The sequence below is a fragment of the Pleuronectes platessa genome, chromosome 20 (assembly GCF_947347685.1).
Source record: "Pleuronectes platessa chromosome 20, fPlePla1.1, whole genome shotgun sequence".
NCBI lineage: Eukaryota > Metazoa > Chordata > Actinopteri > Pleuronectiformes > Pleuronectidae > Pleuronectes > Pleuronectes platessa.
In genome coordinates, this window is record NC_070645.1 from 19,933,950 (window position 1) to 19,951,056 (window position 17,107).

The 17,107-nt window shown below is 45.9% G+C and overlaps 1 protein-coding gene across 1 annotated transcript; it reads right to left on the bottom strand.

Moving 5' to 3' along the window:
- Positions 1 to 3,783: 3,783 nt before the first annotated feature.
- On the bottom strand, positions 3,784 to 16,359 carry LOC128426071 (gamma-aminobutyric acid receptor subunit rho-3). Its single transcript, XM_053412939.1, has 10 exons — positions 16,226 to 16,359; positions 13,434 to 13,546; positions 7,563 to 7,630; positions 6,600 to 6,823; positions 6,360 to 6,442; positions 5,790 to 5,927; positions 5,405 to 5,557; positions 5,209 to 5,270; positions 4,917 to 5,048; positions 3,784 to 4,415 (listed from the first exon to the last, which is right to left on the bottom strand). Exons 1-10 carry the CDS (start codon positions 16,357 to 16,359, stop codon positions 4,113 to 4,115), a joined length of 1,410 nt encoding a protein of 469 aa, XP_053268914.1. The 3' UTR covers positions 3,784 to 4,112.
- Positions 16,360 to 17,107: the final 748 nt, after the last annotated feature.

A 17,107-nucleotide genomic window follows, 5' to 3' on the forward strand; every position in this document is an offset into this window, starting at 1 on the left:
CATTCACCCTCCTCCTCCTCCTCCTCCTCCTCCACACATCCACTCGACAGGTCATCCTCGGATTCTTCTGTGGCCTTCGTAGCTGTCAGGTAATTAAGCTCTTGAGGCTGAGGGCTGTGTGGTGCGGACACCTGAGGGTCCTCAGCCGTGATGTGACGACTGGATGGGGGCAGCGGGTCGGGCGGAGATGCTGCCAGCCGTGGAGCAGCAACAGGTTGAGGTGAGGAGGTCTGCTCCTCTGTGTGTGTGAGTGACAGGCTGGTGGAACACTGTTCAGCAGCAGGTGACTGTGTTGAAGCTGCTTCCTCTTCATGTGACTGGCAGGTCATTTTAGATTGGGTGACGTAGGTGTGGTCAGTAGATGCCTGCATGTTGGACTGGCTGGGAACTGGAGCCTCCACAGTGTGGGGCAGAGCAGCTGTTTCTGCTTCAGCTGTGCGCGGTGAATGTGCCGCTCCAGCTGTTCGGGTTTGGCCGGGATCCTGGTCATGTTCAAGGTCGTCTGTGTCAATGGAGCATATGCTGTAGAAGCTCTGGGTCCTGGTCTGAGAACCTTGACACAGCGTTGTGACGACACAGACGTCCTCCACTTCCTCTTCCTGCTCAGCTTTGGTGGAATCCTGCTGAGGCCCCTGACACAAACCTGACACCTCACTCCCTGTGACGGTTCCCAGGAAGTCTGCGGAGGGACGCCTGGTGGAAGCAGACGAACACCATGCTGGTTTGTGCTGCTTCTGCCCCTCTGGGAGTTGACTGACCCATAAAGCTCTGGCACTCTCCAGAACCGTCTGTCTGACTGGACTCTGTGTGAGCACCTCCATATAGGGAGCCGGCTCACAGCTCAGCCTTGGAGTGTGTTCCACGCCTGCCTCTGTGTCCCTGTTTGTATGTATATTAGTGCTGGTAGTGGTAATAATAGCCTCCTTCTCCTCGTGAGAGCCCGGCAGTTTAAGATCCCTCTCATACCGGTCGGTGCTGTCCCTCTTGGCCACAGCGACCTTTGTACAAACTTTGTTGTCCACTTGCTGAAGTCTGTCCTCCTCCTCCAGAGGCGTCCCCCGGGCCGGTCCGTCCTCCACACGGGTCTCCTCTCCCTCCAGACACACATGCTGAGCTACGGCCGCGGCGTGCTGCCTGACCTGCTCTGACACCCCACCCAGCCCATCATGGAGCGGGGGCTGTAACAAGCTGCTCCTCTCGTTCTGCGGGCCGGGGTTCAGCTCCTTACTGAAGCAGCAGCCCATCTTCTCCCGCCTGGACTGGAAATAAAACAAAAGACTGCTATGGCAGCGCACACCAGAGGCTACACAACACGAGACAGAGTCGTGAGCAGCTCCTCGCGAGGGCTCCGCCACATGCAGAAAGAGAAAGACCCTGTGCTTCCCCCTGCTTCGCCCCCTCTTCTGCCCTCCCCCCTTTCCCCTCCCCTGCCCAGAATAGCAGTTGTGAAGGGGCTCACATGTCCCTGCCACTCAACAGGGGGCTGCACACCACTTTGTGTGTGTGTGTGTGTGTGTGTGTCTGTGTGTGTGTGAGAATGTATGTGGGAGCCCTAGTTAGGCTACAGTTTGAGAGGGGTCAGCACATGGCCCAGCGGCAGCCAATCACAGCGCAGCACTGCAGTAGCATTCACTCCTCCTTCCCCCTCCCTTCTCCGGCCCTTCGTCCTCCCAGTCCCACCATTCAGATCTCTTTCCCTCCCACTGATACCTTTCCGTTTCACTTACATCAGTTCTGCCCTCACTGCCTCAGCGTCCCCCTCCAGACCTCCACCCTGTCCCCTCTGACAGAGCCACCCCCCCCCCCCCCCCCCCCCCTTACTTCTCCAGTATTGTTATTTCTTTCTCTTCACTCTGAAAACTCAACCTTCTCCTCATCTGGAAAGTTTATTATAAACAATAAATGTGAGTATGGAACCTAATTTGAAATGATGGATTTTGGGAACCGTGAATGAAATAACTGTAACTGTGAATGGTTTCTGTGTTGAATCGTACATCGATAGATTTGAACGAATATTTGCCGAGTTGTGTAGTTGTGCTACTTTCATTTTATAAATATAGCAGGTGTGTGTGTACATGTACACTGTCATAGTACCTGGTGGGCTGTTAACTGCACCTGGAGATCAGCTGGGCCCAGTGGAGTTTGGTATGACGTCATGTGACTCAGGCTGGAAGGTTCAGGACGAGTGATGCTGTCGTTGTATGATGGAAACAACTGGATAAGTCAATACAGATGAAAACCTGCTGAGTCATGACATCTTATCTGATTGTGATAAGCAGACACCTTTGACTTTATCTCAGATCCAAAGAGGACAATCAATAACGACAACTTATAATGACTCCAATGTTTTACTTAGTTTGGCAAACAGCTGAATAATCCAAAATCAGCCATTTAAAATATAGAAACAGATATTAAAATCAAAACTTCCTCATATTTTGGCTCAAAACTAAAACAGACATCTTTCTCCATATAATTTTTTTTTATATTTGAAATTTACAGATGAAGTACAATGAAAATATTGGGATTTAGTTTGACTTCCACCTTTCATTTCAGGCTTATTTTCAAAATTCAAAACTGAAGTATTAAAATAAAAACGTATTTTTCTAATGCCTGACCCTAAAACTCTGTAATTATGAACAAATGATCTTTCATTCAAATTGAATTCATTTGGAATTAAACCCAAACGTTTGAATGAACCTTGCAGGATTGACTGCAGCTGGGTGTTCCTAATAAACTGCACATTTGTTCACTTACGATTTTCTGCTTTTTCATAACCTCACTGAGAGTCTGTTGAATATGAATTAATATTAAATATAACTAGGCTGAGTTTGGTTAGCTCATGGTCACTCAGTGTTTTTAACTGTTAGTCAACTTTCTAAAAACTAGAACACTTTATTTTAAATACTTGAAAACAAACATTAAAAACGAGTTAATAGAATAAAAGCAGGTGTGAACCCGCAGTGTTACCTTGCAGGTGAAGCTCGGGGCCTTTCCTCCTGTTTGGATGGAAGCTACAGGCCCACAGGTCGCTTCTCGTCCCCCGAGGACTGGACGACTTTTCAGGCGAGGCAGCAGGAAGCTCAGCCTCTGACCATCCACGCTAACGATGCTAACATGCTAACAGGCTAACAGCCGGAGCTAATGAAGCTCTTAGCATGTAGCTCCTCTCTCTCTGTGTGTATTAGTGTGTGAGTCAAAGCATCGGACTGTGACACAGGAACAGGAACTCACCTGGGGGGGTCAGGGTCAGAGGTCAGGCTCTCTGCGTCTCTCCTGCGCGAGTTTGCGTCTTAAATCGCTTCTTTACGTTAGTTTACAAATATAAACAATCTCTGTAGTTGCTATTGAAACTGATCTATTACAGAAGCGTTGAAATTTCAATAAGTTTACTTTGAAAAAACCACCAAACTTTCTTAAATCTAAATTCATATGGATTTAATATCCACTAACCCTAACCCATGGATCTGGATTTTCATTTTATAATAATAATAACACTACTAATAATAATGATAATAATGAATAAATAAAGAAACATGAATTTGACACGTACAAATCTAAAATATGCTAATAAATTCCGTACAAGGCCTTCACACACTTTTCTGTACAAGGAATAAATAAAACTTATCTCGGCAAATAAAACGTGTTGTGTGAAATGAGCAGTAACATCGGTACCTGGGTCGTTCATGGTTCAGTCGCTATTATAAAGTTTTACAGCCTCACAAACAAGATACAAATTTATTCAGAATTACACGTAGATCGAAACACATCATTCATCAAAGGGGAAGTTATATTTTCAAGAAAAGCACATTTTCACAAACGTTTGATGTAAATTCAGTATTTCCCTGTCGCTAAGACATTCAACATAAGTCTAATAACTATGGGAAAATAAAGCTTTTGAATACACTTAGTAAAATGATGCAGAAAAAAGAGCCACATGTACAGATTAATAAAAAAAAAGCAGGTTCCTAACGACTGAGGGACTCGAGAGGTCGCATGTGAATCTCTTTTGCAATGAAAGTGATGAGTGAAGCAGGAGCTGGATGCAGGAGCAGGGGCCCCTGAGGTCGAGGGTTGATCCAGTGAAGGGCCCCTGGAGGAACCTGAGTCAGGCGTCATGAGTACAGGCACCAGTAGATGGTGTTGAAGAGCAGGTAGGACAGAGGGAAGGCCAGGCGGGAGTACGAGTCGATCATGTAGCTGTTGCTCACCAGCAGGTCCACGTGCTCTCGCACCGAGCGCTGCCGGCGGAGGCGAGTTCCCCCTGTGGGCCGGATGTCGGGGGTTAGGCTCGGCGTGGTGAGAGGGTCAGAGGTCAGGGTGGGGGTCATCCGGGGGAACGGGGTCAGCTCCATGTCATTGTCGTGGAAGCAGCCGTCGAAGGCCATCGCCTGGCTGGCGTTGAAGGTGGATGGGATCTGAAAAGGTAAAGAGAGAACTGAGAGGCTGTATTGCTCGTCTTCTGAGGGTCACGGGGGGGGGGGGGGGCTGGAGGCCGGGGCCACCCTCGACAGGTTTCCAGTCCCAACACACACACAGACAAACAAACACTCACACTCACACCTAATATCCATTAAGAGTCTCCAAAGAACCTAACCACATTCTGCATGTCTTTGGAAGGTGTGTGGGGGGGGGGGCTGGAGAAATCTATGCAAACTCTGAGAGAACATGTCAACTCCCCACAGAAGGAGCCCAGCTGGGATTAGAACCAGGGACCTTCTGGCTGTGAGGCCTCTCTGCTCTACAGAGTTTGGTTTTGTTTTATGCATAGAAAGGTTCCCGGTGTAATACCTGCGTTAGCTCACTAGAGGGAGCTGTAGTGCAAAGAATGAGTTTGACTGATTTATTCCACACAGGAATATTCCTCCTCAGTTTTGTATTTGATGTTATAAAGTAATAATCGTCCTCTGTGTGCTGACCTTCCCCCTCTTCATCTTCCTCATCTCCTCCAGAGTGGTGCAGTAGTTCACCGCCGCGTACTCGATGACGGACAGGAAGACGAACAGGAAGCTGGTCCACAGGTAGATGTCCACCGCTTTCACATAGGACACCTGGACGGGCAGAGACACACATGCACAGACTCTGAACACATGTCAATAACTAGTAGAATGGATTGAACTCCTTTCATCAGGGACAGGTTGGTACGTCCACAAGATGAAGGAGATAAGAGAGGAAGCTCTGAAGCTCCTGAGGATTTAGACCGGCTGTTACCTGAGGCATGGAGGAGGACACTCCTGTGATGATGGTGGACATGGTGAGCACCGTGGTTATACCTGCAGGGAGAGACGTGTTTTCACAAGTGAGTCTGATTAGAGAAATCAAAGCTAGAGGGCGTCACCTCTGACCCTCACACCCTGAAGGATGGATTTCAGATGGATGTGGATTGTCAAGGTGCAGGCGCTCCTACCCAGAGAGACTCGTGCAGGCACCGCCCTCCTGTCGATCCAGAAGGAGACCCAGGACAGCACGACCATGAGCATGGTGGGGAAGTAGGTCTGCAGCATGAAGAAGAAGATGTGCCTCCGCAGGATGAAGTTAATGAACAACCGATTGTACCAACCTGAGGAGAAGAGACACTGAAGTTAAACGTCTCCTCCAACGAGCTGAAGAGGAGATCATTATCTGAGAGAGATGAGTTGATGAAAAAGCTAAATCAGTTTTTACTGATCTGGTGACTGCTCAAACTGATCTTATGACGACTGGGAAGGGAAACCAAGGAGCCCCGACCCCAATAAAGAGGTAACACAAATTAACACACACACACACACGCACACATACACACACACACACACCGGTGCTGCTGTAGAAAGCCAGGCCGCTGGAGGCTTGGAAGTGTTCAATGAAGAACTGAGACAAGACGATTTCATCCGTCCTCAGAGAGTCGTTCCCGTTCTTCCAGTAAAGCATCAGGTCGTTCTCATTGTACGCATCTAATGGAGGGGGGGGGGGGGGGGGATAGAGAGAGCGAGAGAGAGAGAGAGAGAGAGAGAGGAGAGAGAGAGAGAGAGAGAGAGAGGAAATATGATAAGTGAAAGATGAGACAGAGATTGGTTGGTTTTGTTGGCAGTATCAATATTGTGTGTGTGTTTGTGTGTGTGTGTGTGTGTGTGTGTGTGTGTACTCATTTTTGTGTCCTCTTTAGGACCATTTCCAGCATAAACACTGACCAGCAGACCTCCTGGGGACCAAAGCCTGGTCCTAATGGAATCTAAATGTCATTTCTGAGGTTCACAGACTTGAGTTGTGGTCAGTTTAGGGTTTGAGTCAGACTGTCCACAGTGAATGGAAGTCAGTGCACGGTCCAAACAAGTGTGTGTGTGTGTGTGTGTGTGTGTGTGTGTGTGTGTGTGTGTGTGACTCACAGCTCTCCAGCTCCAGCGAGCAGTTCTGTGTGTCCAGAGGGAAGCTGCTGAAATCCATCGAGCAGAGAGCTGTAACAGTGACCCTGCAACACACACACACACACACACACACACACACACACACACACACACACACACACACACACACACACACACACAGTCAGATAACTTTTGTCCATCTCATTTTCTCAAAGTTCAGATTCCTCCTCCTGGATTCAGGACCTCAGTCTCCTCCTGTACCTGACGCTGTAGAGGATGTTCCCGTCGGGGTAAACTCGCAGCATGATGTTCTCCATGGTGGTGTCGTGGATGAAGGAGCGTTTGGAGTGGACGAAGAAGACGTCGGGAACCCAGATCTTCTTCACCAGTCGAGAGTCGAAGGTTCTGCTCTGGTTGGTGCGGGACGGGAAGGACAGACGCTCGTCCTTCCAGTAGTGTCTCAGGTACAGAGTCATGGTGAAGTCCTGGAGACACAAAGGAAAGAAACACTCAGGTCCAATGTTCATCATCGAACAAACTTCACTGAGGAACGAGTCTCATGCAGGTTTCACGGCTCCGGTCCAGGCACCCTCCTCTTCATCATTCATCTCAGGTTGTGAGTTCAGTGTCCACTTGAGTCTCACGAGGTCACGCACCAGATGAAGGTATCAGACAGGAAGTGATTCAACGATCCACCGTGTTTTCAAAGCCACTTGAGGTTTTTATGGCTTATGTTTTATGGTTTTTCTATTCATCACACATCATAAAAAGCCTTTTTTGAGAAGGAAAGACTTTGTGTGTTTCTATAAACTGTGTCTCAGTGGAATCTCTCTCTAGTCAACCAATCATTGCACTTTGATGATGTTTAGATAATCACTGCGACAAGGGACGAGAACAAAATCATCTGATGCTCACACATTGAAATGTAAATACCAAGCTTCAACTCAACCGTAGATCTAACTGCACACTTGTTATCTAAATTCATATAAATATTATTGTTTATTAGTGTTGATTTGAATGTAAAGCAAAGAGGAACAAATTAAACCTGTGAAGATAAATCAATAAATGTGAAGATAATGGGATTTTCCCTCATAGATTTAATGTATTTTCATAAAAACTCTTTAACAGCACTCAAACAGGTTGGTTTGTTGTTTTGCTCTGCAGTGAGTTCAGTGAGATCTGATCAGATTGAGTCTGAACTCGTCCAGTGAAGTGTCTTCTCACCATGTTGACCTCTGAGATGCTGTCGATGCTCTCCACCTGCACATCGATGCCCACGGGGATGGCTGCACCTGAAACCAGCAGCGGAGCCTCGTTAGTTCTATCAGGTCAAAACTCGAAGGATCTGAAAGTGAGTGCTGGGGGGACATGATTTGTGCAACACAAAGTTAAATCAAGCTAAACGACACAAAACCAGCTTCAGTCACTGCTGTTCACTCCCACACAGAACAGGACATGGAGTCATCCTCCCAGTAACCACCTGTGACGCTGCTCTCCCTCTCTTTATGAAACTCAGCTGGATTCATTTGAGGAGGGAACCAGCTCTGCAGCCTGGAGACTGAAAACCTGCTTCCAGCCTCGACCACGATGATCTCACTAATGTCTCAAACTCTTCAGATCTTACATCTGCACGGGGGGGGGGGGGGGGGGGGCGGTTCTCTGGAGTTAAAAGTTCAACAATGAGAGGAATGCTCTGAGGGAACGAGGCTGTGACTGACGAGTCACTCCACTGCTCAACAGGTTCTGACCACTCTGACCTTTCCTCTGCAGGTTGAATCTGGTCACACATCTCAGACATTCTCACTGTGACTCTTCAGGGTTCAAATCAAAGTGCAGCAGCTTCCACGTGATCATCTGTGAAGGTTCCTCCATCACATGAAATACAGAGTCTAGAGTATCTGCAGCTCGTTCACGGAATCACTTCATTTTCATTTATAAATTATTATAAAAAAATAAACACACGAGACACAGAGTTAAAAAAATGGACATTACTGACTTCTCAACTGTTAACTTTAAATATCTTTTATAAAGCAACATCATATATCTATTAAATATAATGATGCATTCTATAAATAAGTCGAGGTTTTATGGTTATATAAATAAAATACAGGTTGTGTTATGTTGTAAAACATCCACACTCCAAATGGTTTAATAGAATGAATTAGAAATGTAAGGTTAAATCAAAGTAAATGGTAAATGGTCAGTATTTATACAGATCTTTTATTCTATCACATTCCAGATGGAAATATTTTTTTTACCCCACTAAATTAATTTGACTGGTTTAGTTACTTTAACATAAAAATGAGCAGTACTATAAAACTATACGACAAATTCTCCCCATGAAGGAACTACCACATTAAACTGCTCTTACATGTTTTTCCATGTGATGAAAACAGAATTATAATTATATACATTTATATATATTTATATGTATATAAGATATGAGATAATATCCAGTGTAACTCTGCATAATGAGCTCTGGTGTGATTACTTAACACAACGTCTCCTCTCCCCTCCCTGTGTCTCTTTTAATGTGTGAACAAAGTCCACATTTATCTACTTTATTAGTTTCCTCCCTCTCACGACTGAACATGAATCAAGAACCATCGATTCACTACAAATAAACAGTAGGAGGAACCGACTCAGACATTTCTCACATTATTTAGATCGAGACTCAATTTAGAAACCACCAAAGTCACCAAAACCACAGATACACACACACACACACGCACACACACACACACACACACACACACACACACACACACACACACACAGACACACTATCACTCCGGTCTGTGTTTGTTTATGACCGACGTCTGGACGTGGTTTACCAGGTCACATTCCTATTTTTGCCCCAAAGGCCAATAGAAAAAAATGTGTGTGTGTGTGTGTGTGTGTGTGTGTGTGTGAGTGTGTGTGTGTGTGTGTGTGTGAGTGTGTGTGTGTGTGTGTGTGTGTGTGTGAGAACCTGGATGTAAAGTGTGTTAAATCCACTTGAATGTTAGCGTCAGGATAAACACTTTATTTAATGAAGTTCATGTGACAGCCGAGGTTGTAAAGCTCCCGCAGTACGACTTCATCTCTGTCCGACTCACAAACCCCCCCCCCCCCCCACTGTGCGGACTCGACACCGAGCGACGCCACAACAACCGCTGGGGAAAGAAACGTGAAACAGAAGGTCACCCGCTCTCCCCCCCGGTCGTTACTGCTCTCTCCTGAATTAAACTGAAGTTTATGTATTCGTTCATTTCACTTTCTCATCTGAGACGAACAACCGTTCATCCATCCATCATCCATCATCCATCCATCATCCATCCATCATCCATCCATCATCCATCCGTCCATCCATCATCCACCTGTTTATTTTATTTTACAACCACTTTGTCTCCACTTCCTGCTTCACACTATTAACCTCCATTAGAGGTAGAAACACTCAATCACCTTCAAGGCTTCGTTTACATCTACACTGCAACAAAGCTGTAAATTAACCAGATTCATAACCTTCTCTATAATAATAATAATATATTGTTTGAAAGAGGTTGAAAGCTGTGGCTGTCATAAGACCTTTGAAGATCTGTGTGTGTGGACGTGCTGGACGCTTCTTTCCGAGGAGCTGACGTGAACACGGTGTCACATGGATCTTTGTAATCTGCACACGGATCTTCAGATCTCCTGGAGAAGCACGCGGTGGAGACACAACTGTCTCAGGTGATTAATGGACGGGAGCCCTGGTCTCGTGCTTTCCTGCTCGGCCTGTTCCACCAGCAGATAAAATCAGTAGCTTCAGGTGGTCACATATTTCCTCCGGTATCGCAGGTGTCATTACTGAGGTTATTTATGGGACATCTTGACATTTAGAGTTTCATCAGCGTCAGCAGAACACGTCTGCAAACGCATTTAATCTAAAGATTTATGAGTTTAGGAAAATGTGTTCCATTGAAAATTCAATTAGTTCCTTATTTGATCCCTGTGTTCGTCCTTCAGTCTCCACGTGCGGCTCTGGACTTGTTATTTGAGTCATTCTACATCTGAGTGACGGCTGCAGCTTTAAGGTCAATTTATCTTTTGTCCTGAAATGTCCGTGACACTCTGCGATTTACGTTGAGTCATTTAATCCCAGAACACAACGCTGCAGATGGATCAATTCACTCAGTCATAAGCAGCATAATGCAGCTTTACGGTCAGGGGCTTGTTTCTCTGTGCTGGGATTTGACCCTCATCAGCAGCGGTCACCGGAGGCGAGAGGTGACGGGGATTAGATCTGATTCTCAACCTGAACATCAGACCCTGTCAGACCTCGTCTGCAGCCCGACCTGAAACACAGAGATGTGATGAACGCCCTCGTCTGCCAGGAAACTGAGGGATGTGTATGATCTGTGCAGCCTACACACACGTCTCAACCTTTACAAAGCCCCACAGCAGAGGTTTTCAATGTGACATCCCACTCACTGTACTCACTGTACATGACAGGTCATCGGTTTAGAAACAATTCATTTCTGCTGTGATTTGAACTTTGTGTTGTTTTCTGCTGCAGCTGTGAGTCAGAGAGGCCGAGGCTCCGGTTGAGATTTTGCATGATTGAAACTCTAGATTTTAAATTTTGCACAAATGATGGGTTTAAAATTTATTAAAATCCTTATTTTTTTCTTCAAAGCTGCAGCTCTTCTTGTTTCTCCAACACAAGTTCACACTTTCAGATTCCAGTTGTTCTCCCAGTTGCTCAGTTTGTCTTCCAGGGTTGAAAACTTGGAAATGGTTCAGGAAACAAGTTCTGAAACGTTGAAACTTGAGTTTTGAAACTTTTTGCACGTACACCTGAACTCCAGGTGTACGCCTCCTCTTTTTCAACCTGAGATGTTTGTGTTATTTTAGTTCATTTCCGTTTTGCACCCGTCCGTGTCGTCTTGTTTGAATCCTCTGGAGAATCTCCTGCTGTTTTCTCACATGAGCTCATTCAGTCACTTTCTACGAGGCTGTTTGGAGCAACAGGACGTTCGGACGTTTGTGTTCTTGAAACGATTGAAAGCTTCAGTTTCAATCATTCAAAACCTTTTCTATAAGATTCTAAACTTCCAAACACAAAGTTTGAACCTTGTTCTCCAGTTTCAGTTCCAGTTATTTGTCAGAGGAGCATGAGGAACCTGCTCAGCTGCGATGATGCTCAGGGAGTAGTTGATGTTTTCAGGTCATAAGCTCAGAACATTCCTCCTCCACCAAAAACATGTCTTTGTTTTCTCTCTGCACAACATTCAGCTTCTGAGTGGACGTGCTCGTTAGACTCTGAGAACAACATCTTGCTCTTTCTGTGCGTCCAGACCTCGGCTGGAGGAGCAGAGGCTTTCTGACAACGTGATGTCTTTGTGTGAAAAGGTGTCATCTCATTCCACGGTGGTGAACACGCTCTCCACGGTCACGAGGCCAAACCTGCTTTAATGACAGGAATGAATCCGTCAGATCAGAATCTACGTTGTTTACCTGCAGCTGAGGCAAGACGAGGTAACATGGTGCGGAGCTGCGGGACACCAGCAGACTGCCGGCTCCGCTGGTAAATCCATTACGAGCGTTTTAAACCACGGTGTGTGACCACGGCGTGGAGGGAGCGCGGCGTGAAGGGAGCGCGGTGGCCTGATGTGGAGGCAGCTGTGCCAAGTGTGTTGGGATTCATTTGAGTTAAAGGTCGACCACGACTTCAAGCCCTCAACACGTGTCCCATGGTTTATTTCTGGACTCTGGTCACTGGTGGGAACTGACGAGGGGATGGTTTCGATTCTCCAGCTTCCACACACACACACACACACACACAAACAGACACACACACACACACTATAGCTATGGGCTTATCTGAGGCAAACAAGGCTAAGATTTGACCCGTGTCAGTGTAAAATAAAAATTATAGTGCGTGGTTATGCCAAAGTGCCGGCGGGCAGACAGGGGTGTGTTCGCTGTCCCCAACTGAAGGACAGGCAGAACCACAGAGACGTCAGACATATAGAAGGGGGGGGGGGGGTATGGAGTCAGAAACAGGGGGTTCAACACCTAGAAGAAGAAGAGCTTTGAGGTTTTTCTTCCACAGTAGAGACGTGAGGAAGAGTACGAGTTCAGTTTACATTTAAAAAAGCTTCTGGATTCAGTTATAAAGATTTTCACGTGTTTTCATCTTTAAAGTGATGAAAGGATGAGACTCTCTCATCACCAGAGAAACTACAGCTGTGTCCTTTGTTCAGGAAACTTAAAACGACCTCTGTTGACGTTGTGATGACACACAACCTCTTGTGGTCGCACAAATACTCAGAGTGAACCTCGTCGGTCAGGATCAGACAAACCAGAGATCACAGATCTGTGATCAGATCTGTGATCTTTATATCAACCTCTTCTGCACAAAGTAATATTTAGTTAAGAGTAAATATACTGCATCGTGTGTGTTCTTTAAAAACACAAACACTTACATGTTTATCTCATTGAGAGTTTTCATGCACTGATATAATCTGCTTCACCAAATACATGTCTGCACCATGTGTCGTCGAGTGTTAGAGACGATCTTCACTGCACACGTCAGTGTGTTTCCCACCCCCCCATCTGCTCCAGACTCCAGAACATAATCCAGATTAATGCACACACACACACTCACACACACACACACACACACACACACAAACACATACACACCACACACACACACGGGGCACTCATTATATTGCAAAAACAAACGCAGGGGCACAATCACATTGGAGTGAGCACACAGAGTCCTACTGTATTTCAAATGTCTCTCTCTCACACACAAACACACACACACACACACACACACACACACACACACACACACACACACACACACACAGACACACACAGCAGTGTAATCTGGGTCAGTGCTGGTGATTTCAGATTGACACATCCATTGTCTGAGTGACCCAGTGCGAATCATCACATCATCAAACCTCTGCATCATCAGCGTGGGACGACGAGCGGGTTCTGTGTTAGACAATGGATGAATGGATTAAATCAACAGAGATCAGAGATGGAATGGGGTGTGTGTCTGTATGTGTGTGTGTGTGTGTGTGTGTGTGTGTGTGTGTGTGTGTGTGTGAGTCTGACCTCCAAAGCCGGGTCTCATGGCAAAGTCTTGCTCTTCGATCCTCAGCAGCTGTTCACTTTTTATTAGCAGCGTTTTGGTGCTGTCCTGCCTCTTCAGCTTGTAGTCAATACGCCTGCAGAGACAACACACACACACACACACACACACACACACGCACACACCGCAATAACACACAGTGTGTTAAGTGATTAATTGGTTTATAAAGGCTTTAAGTACAGGCTGTATTTTTGATTAGAAAAGACAAAGCATTTGTGTCTCATTCTCTCTCTCTCTCTCTCTCTCTCTCTCTCTCTCTCTCTTTTGTCATTTTCTGATATCTCTGCCTCAAGTTTCTGAAGCACTACATTTCCCAGAATGCCTTGATAATCCCTGACAAAACAGGACAAACGCTGCTTCCTGCAATAAAATCTACACAACCGGGTCCAATCTCAAATCTGTGTTGACACAACACACACTGATTTTTACTTTAAAACTGATTAACACGTTAGAATAAAACCTATCATTTTTGTGCAGAAACACATTTTGAGACTATAATAAAGAGATATCATTTGCAGAAAATATTTTAATAATATAATTATTATACAATTTTAAAAGAAGAGTTGGATTGTTCTGGAGTATGTTGGAGTTAGCTTAAGTGTTTTGGAGAGTATTGGAATGTGTTGGAGTGTGTTGGAGTGTGTTTAAGTGTGTTGGAGTGTGTTGGAATGTGTTGGAGTGTATTTAAGTGTGTTGGGAGTGTGTTGATATGTGTTTAATTGTGTTAAGTGTGTGTGAGTGCAGCCGTTCACAGAAATAAAAAGCAAACACAGACCAAAGTTAAGTAAACAAAAAGCTGCTCTGACGCTGGACCAGGGAAACCCCGACGAGACGACTCTCAGGATGTGGAAGCTGTAATTACAGCTCGGCCACAGCTGCTTCTCAGCTGCATCGTGTGTGTGTGTGTGTGTGTGTGTGTGTGTGTGTGTGTGTGTGTGTGTGTCTGTGTGTCTGTGTGTGTGTGTGTTTAGGTGTGTCTGTGGTGTTCAGGTGAGCAGACAGAGGTAAAAGCGATAAAAAGCTATTTAAGATTTTCTCTGCTGATGAATGAAAAGCCTCTGAAAGTCACAGTCACACACTTTGACACAAACAAAGACACACACACAAACACACACACACATACTTGCTCCTCTGTTATTGTCAGATCACAAAATGTATTTGAGCCAAATCCCATTTTCCATAATCCGTTTAATTAACCTTGAATCAAAAATCACAATCGTCCAAACAACCTGATAAACACTGATCTCAAGTTGAGCTCGTTTTAATGAACTGAACTTAAACCACTCAACAAACTCGGAGCTAATTTTAACCTGAACCTGATCCTGAATTAACAAAGTGAGACACAGGCTTTGGCTGCATGCAAACACAAACACACACACACAAACACACACACACACACACACACACACACACACACACACACACACACACACACACACAGGTTTGTGCAGCTGTCTTTATCACCTCTGGGGTTTATTTGTATCTTGCAGAGAAACAATATTTGAGTTGTTTTGCTCGTGTCTGATTTGATTTTTTAGCATTTTGGAGAATTTCCTCTTTGACTTCTGATACGAAGAATAACTTTATAACAAAGTTTAAAAAATGTTTCTAATTCCAAGATCACAAAAGATCAAACCTGTGATCCTGGGATGAATCAGCTGAGATCATCTAACTTTACACAGAAGATGTTTTCCTGATCTTTCTTTCCCACGACCGACGATGGCGTCACGCTGCAGCGACACCACGCCCAGCGGGACGCACCGGAGGAATCGAACCTGCGGGGGTCACCTTAAAGCTCCACTCAGGAGGCTGTGATTTAACCCCTGTCCTGTGTTTGTGTTTGTTCATGTCTGAAAACAGTTTGTGTGATGTGGTGCAGCTTCACTGAGTTTCAGGGCGTGAGCTGAAGTGAGAGCTTTACTGAGTTTGCACAGCCCGACCGAAACCTCACATCACGTCCAACCCCAACGTCAAACCAACCACAGTTCACATCTGACCTCTGACCTCATGTGTGTACGCAAACAAGGACACACAAAGGTTCCCCGTGTCCAATAAAGGCCTCACTGATCGTGTGAGAACAAAGCTGCAGAGTCTCATGTTGACTCTGTCGTTACCTCATCAGCGTTTGTCTGTTTGTCTTTCATCACTCAAAACCTACTGGAGCAGCTTCCATGCACGTTCAGGGAGCGTGACCCAAGAAGAGCCCGGCTCACTTTGGAGCGGGATCAAAATTAATCCAGGACGGTTTTTCTTTTGTCTTCAATGTGGCGAGTTGGCGTTGGCGTTGGCGTTGACTCGTGAAACAGGTGGAAACACATTTACTTTAATGCTGGAATGTTCCTTTCAAGAGACGATGATCACAACCTGCTCTTCACCTTCCACCTCACTAGAGGTCAAAGCTCCATCAGGTGTCCTGATATTAAATATTAATGATCATGCTCAACACTATTGAATACGGTAATTGAACGATATGAGTAAACAATGAATACGTATATTTCTGTTTCTCACATGTACAGTAGAAGAAAACAAGGGTCGGTTTGAATAAGGAAGTGGCAGGAAGTGGCAGGAAGTAATAGGAAGTCGAAGGAAGTGATTGGAAGTAGCAGGAAGTAGCAGAACACAACAGATTTTCAGTAAAAAACAGCCAAAACAGTGTGTGTGTATCATGATTGTGTATCGTGTGTGGGTATCGTGAGTGTGCATCATGTGTGTGTATCATGAGTGTGTATTGTGAGTGTGTGTCTGCTCATCTCACCCTCCAAACTTGAACTTGCTGTTTTCCCCGAGGAACACCTCCTTGTGTTTCCTGCGTCCGGAGATGCGACCGCCGGTCACCTCGGCAAAGAGGCTGGCGGCCAGAGCCAGGAAAGCCAGCGCTCCCACCCTCATGCTTCACACGTCTCCCCCCCACAGCAGACTCAACGGCAGCATGGCGGCCACAGTGACCCAGCTCCCCCCCCCCCCCCTCCCCCTCCCCATCCACCAACCACCTCCAGGTGGCAGCGTCCACACCGAGACGTCCTGCTGACTAACGCCCGAGGGTCAGGTCCCACATCCCGCTCGTCTCCTCAGCCTGAGAGATGCAGGACCGAGCTAATGCATCAGTCGAGTCTGGATGTGCTCGCTCACATGCACATGTATGTGTGTTCACATGCACATGTATGTGTGGTCACATGCACATGTATGTGTGCTCACATGCACATGTATGTGTCTCTGCAGCAGCTGCAGCTCCTCAGTCTCCGGCTCAACATCCCGACTGCGATGATCTCCAGGAATCTGTCTTCTGCCGTCCGTCCACTTCATTCATTAATGCTCTCTCTCTCTCTCTCTCTCTCTCTCTCTCTCTCTCTCTTTCTCTCTCTCTCTCTCTCTCTCTCTCGCTCAGTCTGTTTTATCTGTGGTTTTGTGGATCTTTCAATCTCTGATTAAAATCGATATGAATCTATTCCTCGCAGCGATAGAGGAATGACACTAATTCCACCATAATCCTCTTATCTACAGCCACAGCAATCTTTCACTAACCTACAAACAGTCACACACGCACACACACGCACACACCGATACACACACACACACACACACACACACACATACACACATGCACACACACACACCAGTAATCAGGATTTTCTCAGTA

Bases quoted from the DNA above. Each gene is read 5' to 3' on its own strand.
- LOC128426071 (XM_053412939.1), bottom strand. From the start codon at position 16,359: ATGAGGGTGGGAGCGCTGGCTTTCCTGGCTCTGGCCGCCAGCCTCTTT. The intron at 6,443-6,599 runs GTACAGGAGGAG...TGTGTGTTGCAG, and splicing joins AACATCCTCTACAGCGTCAG to GGTCACTGTTACAGCTCTCT. The intron at 5,049-5,208 runs GTAACAGCCGGT...CTGCCCGTCCAG, and splicing joins TGTCCTCCTCCATGCCTCAG to GTGTCCTATGTGAAAGCGGT.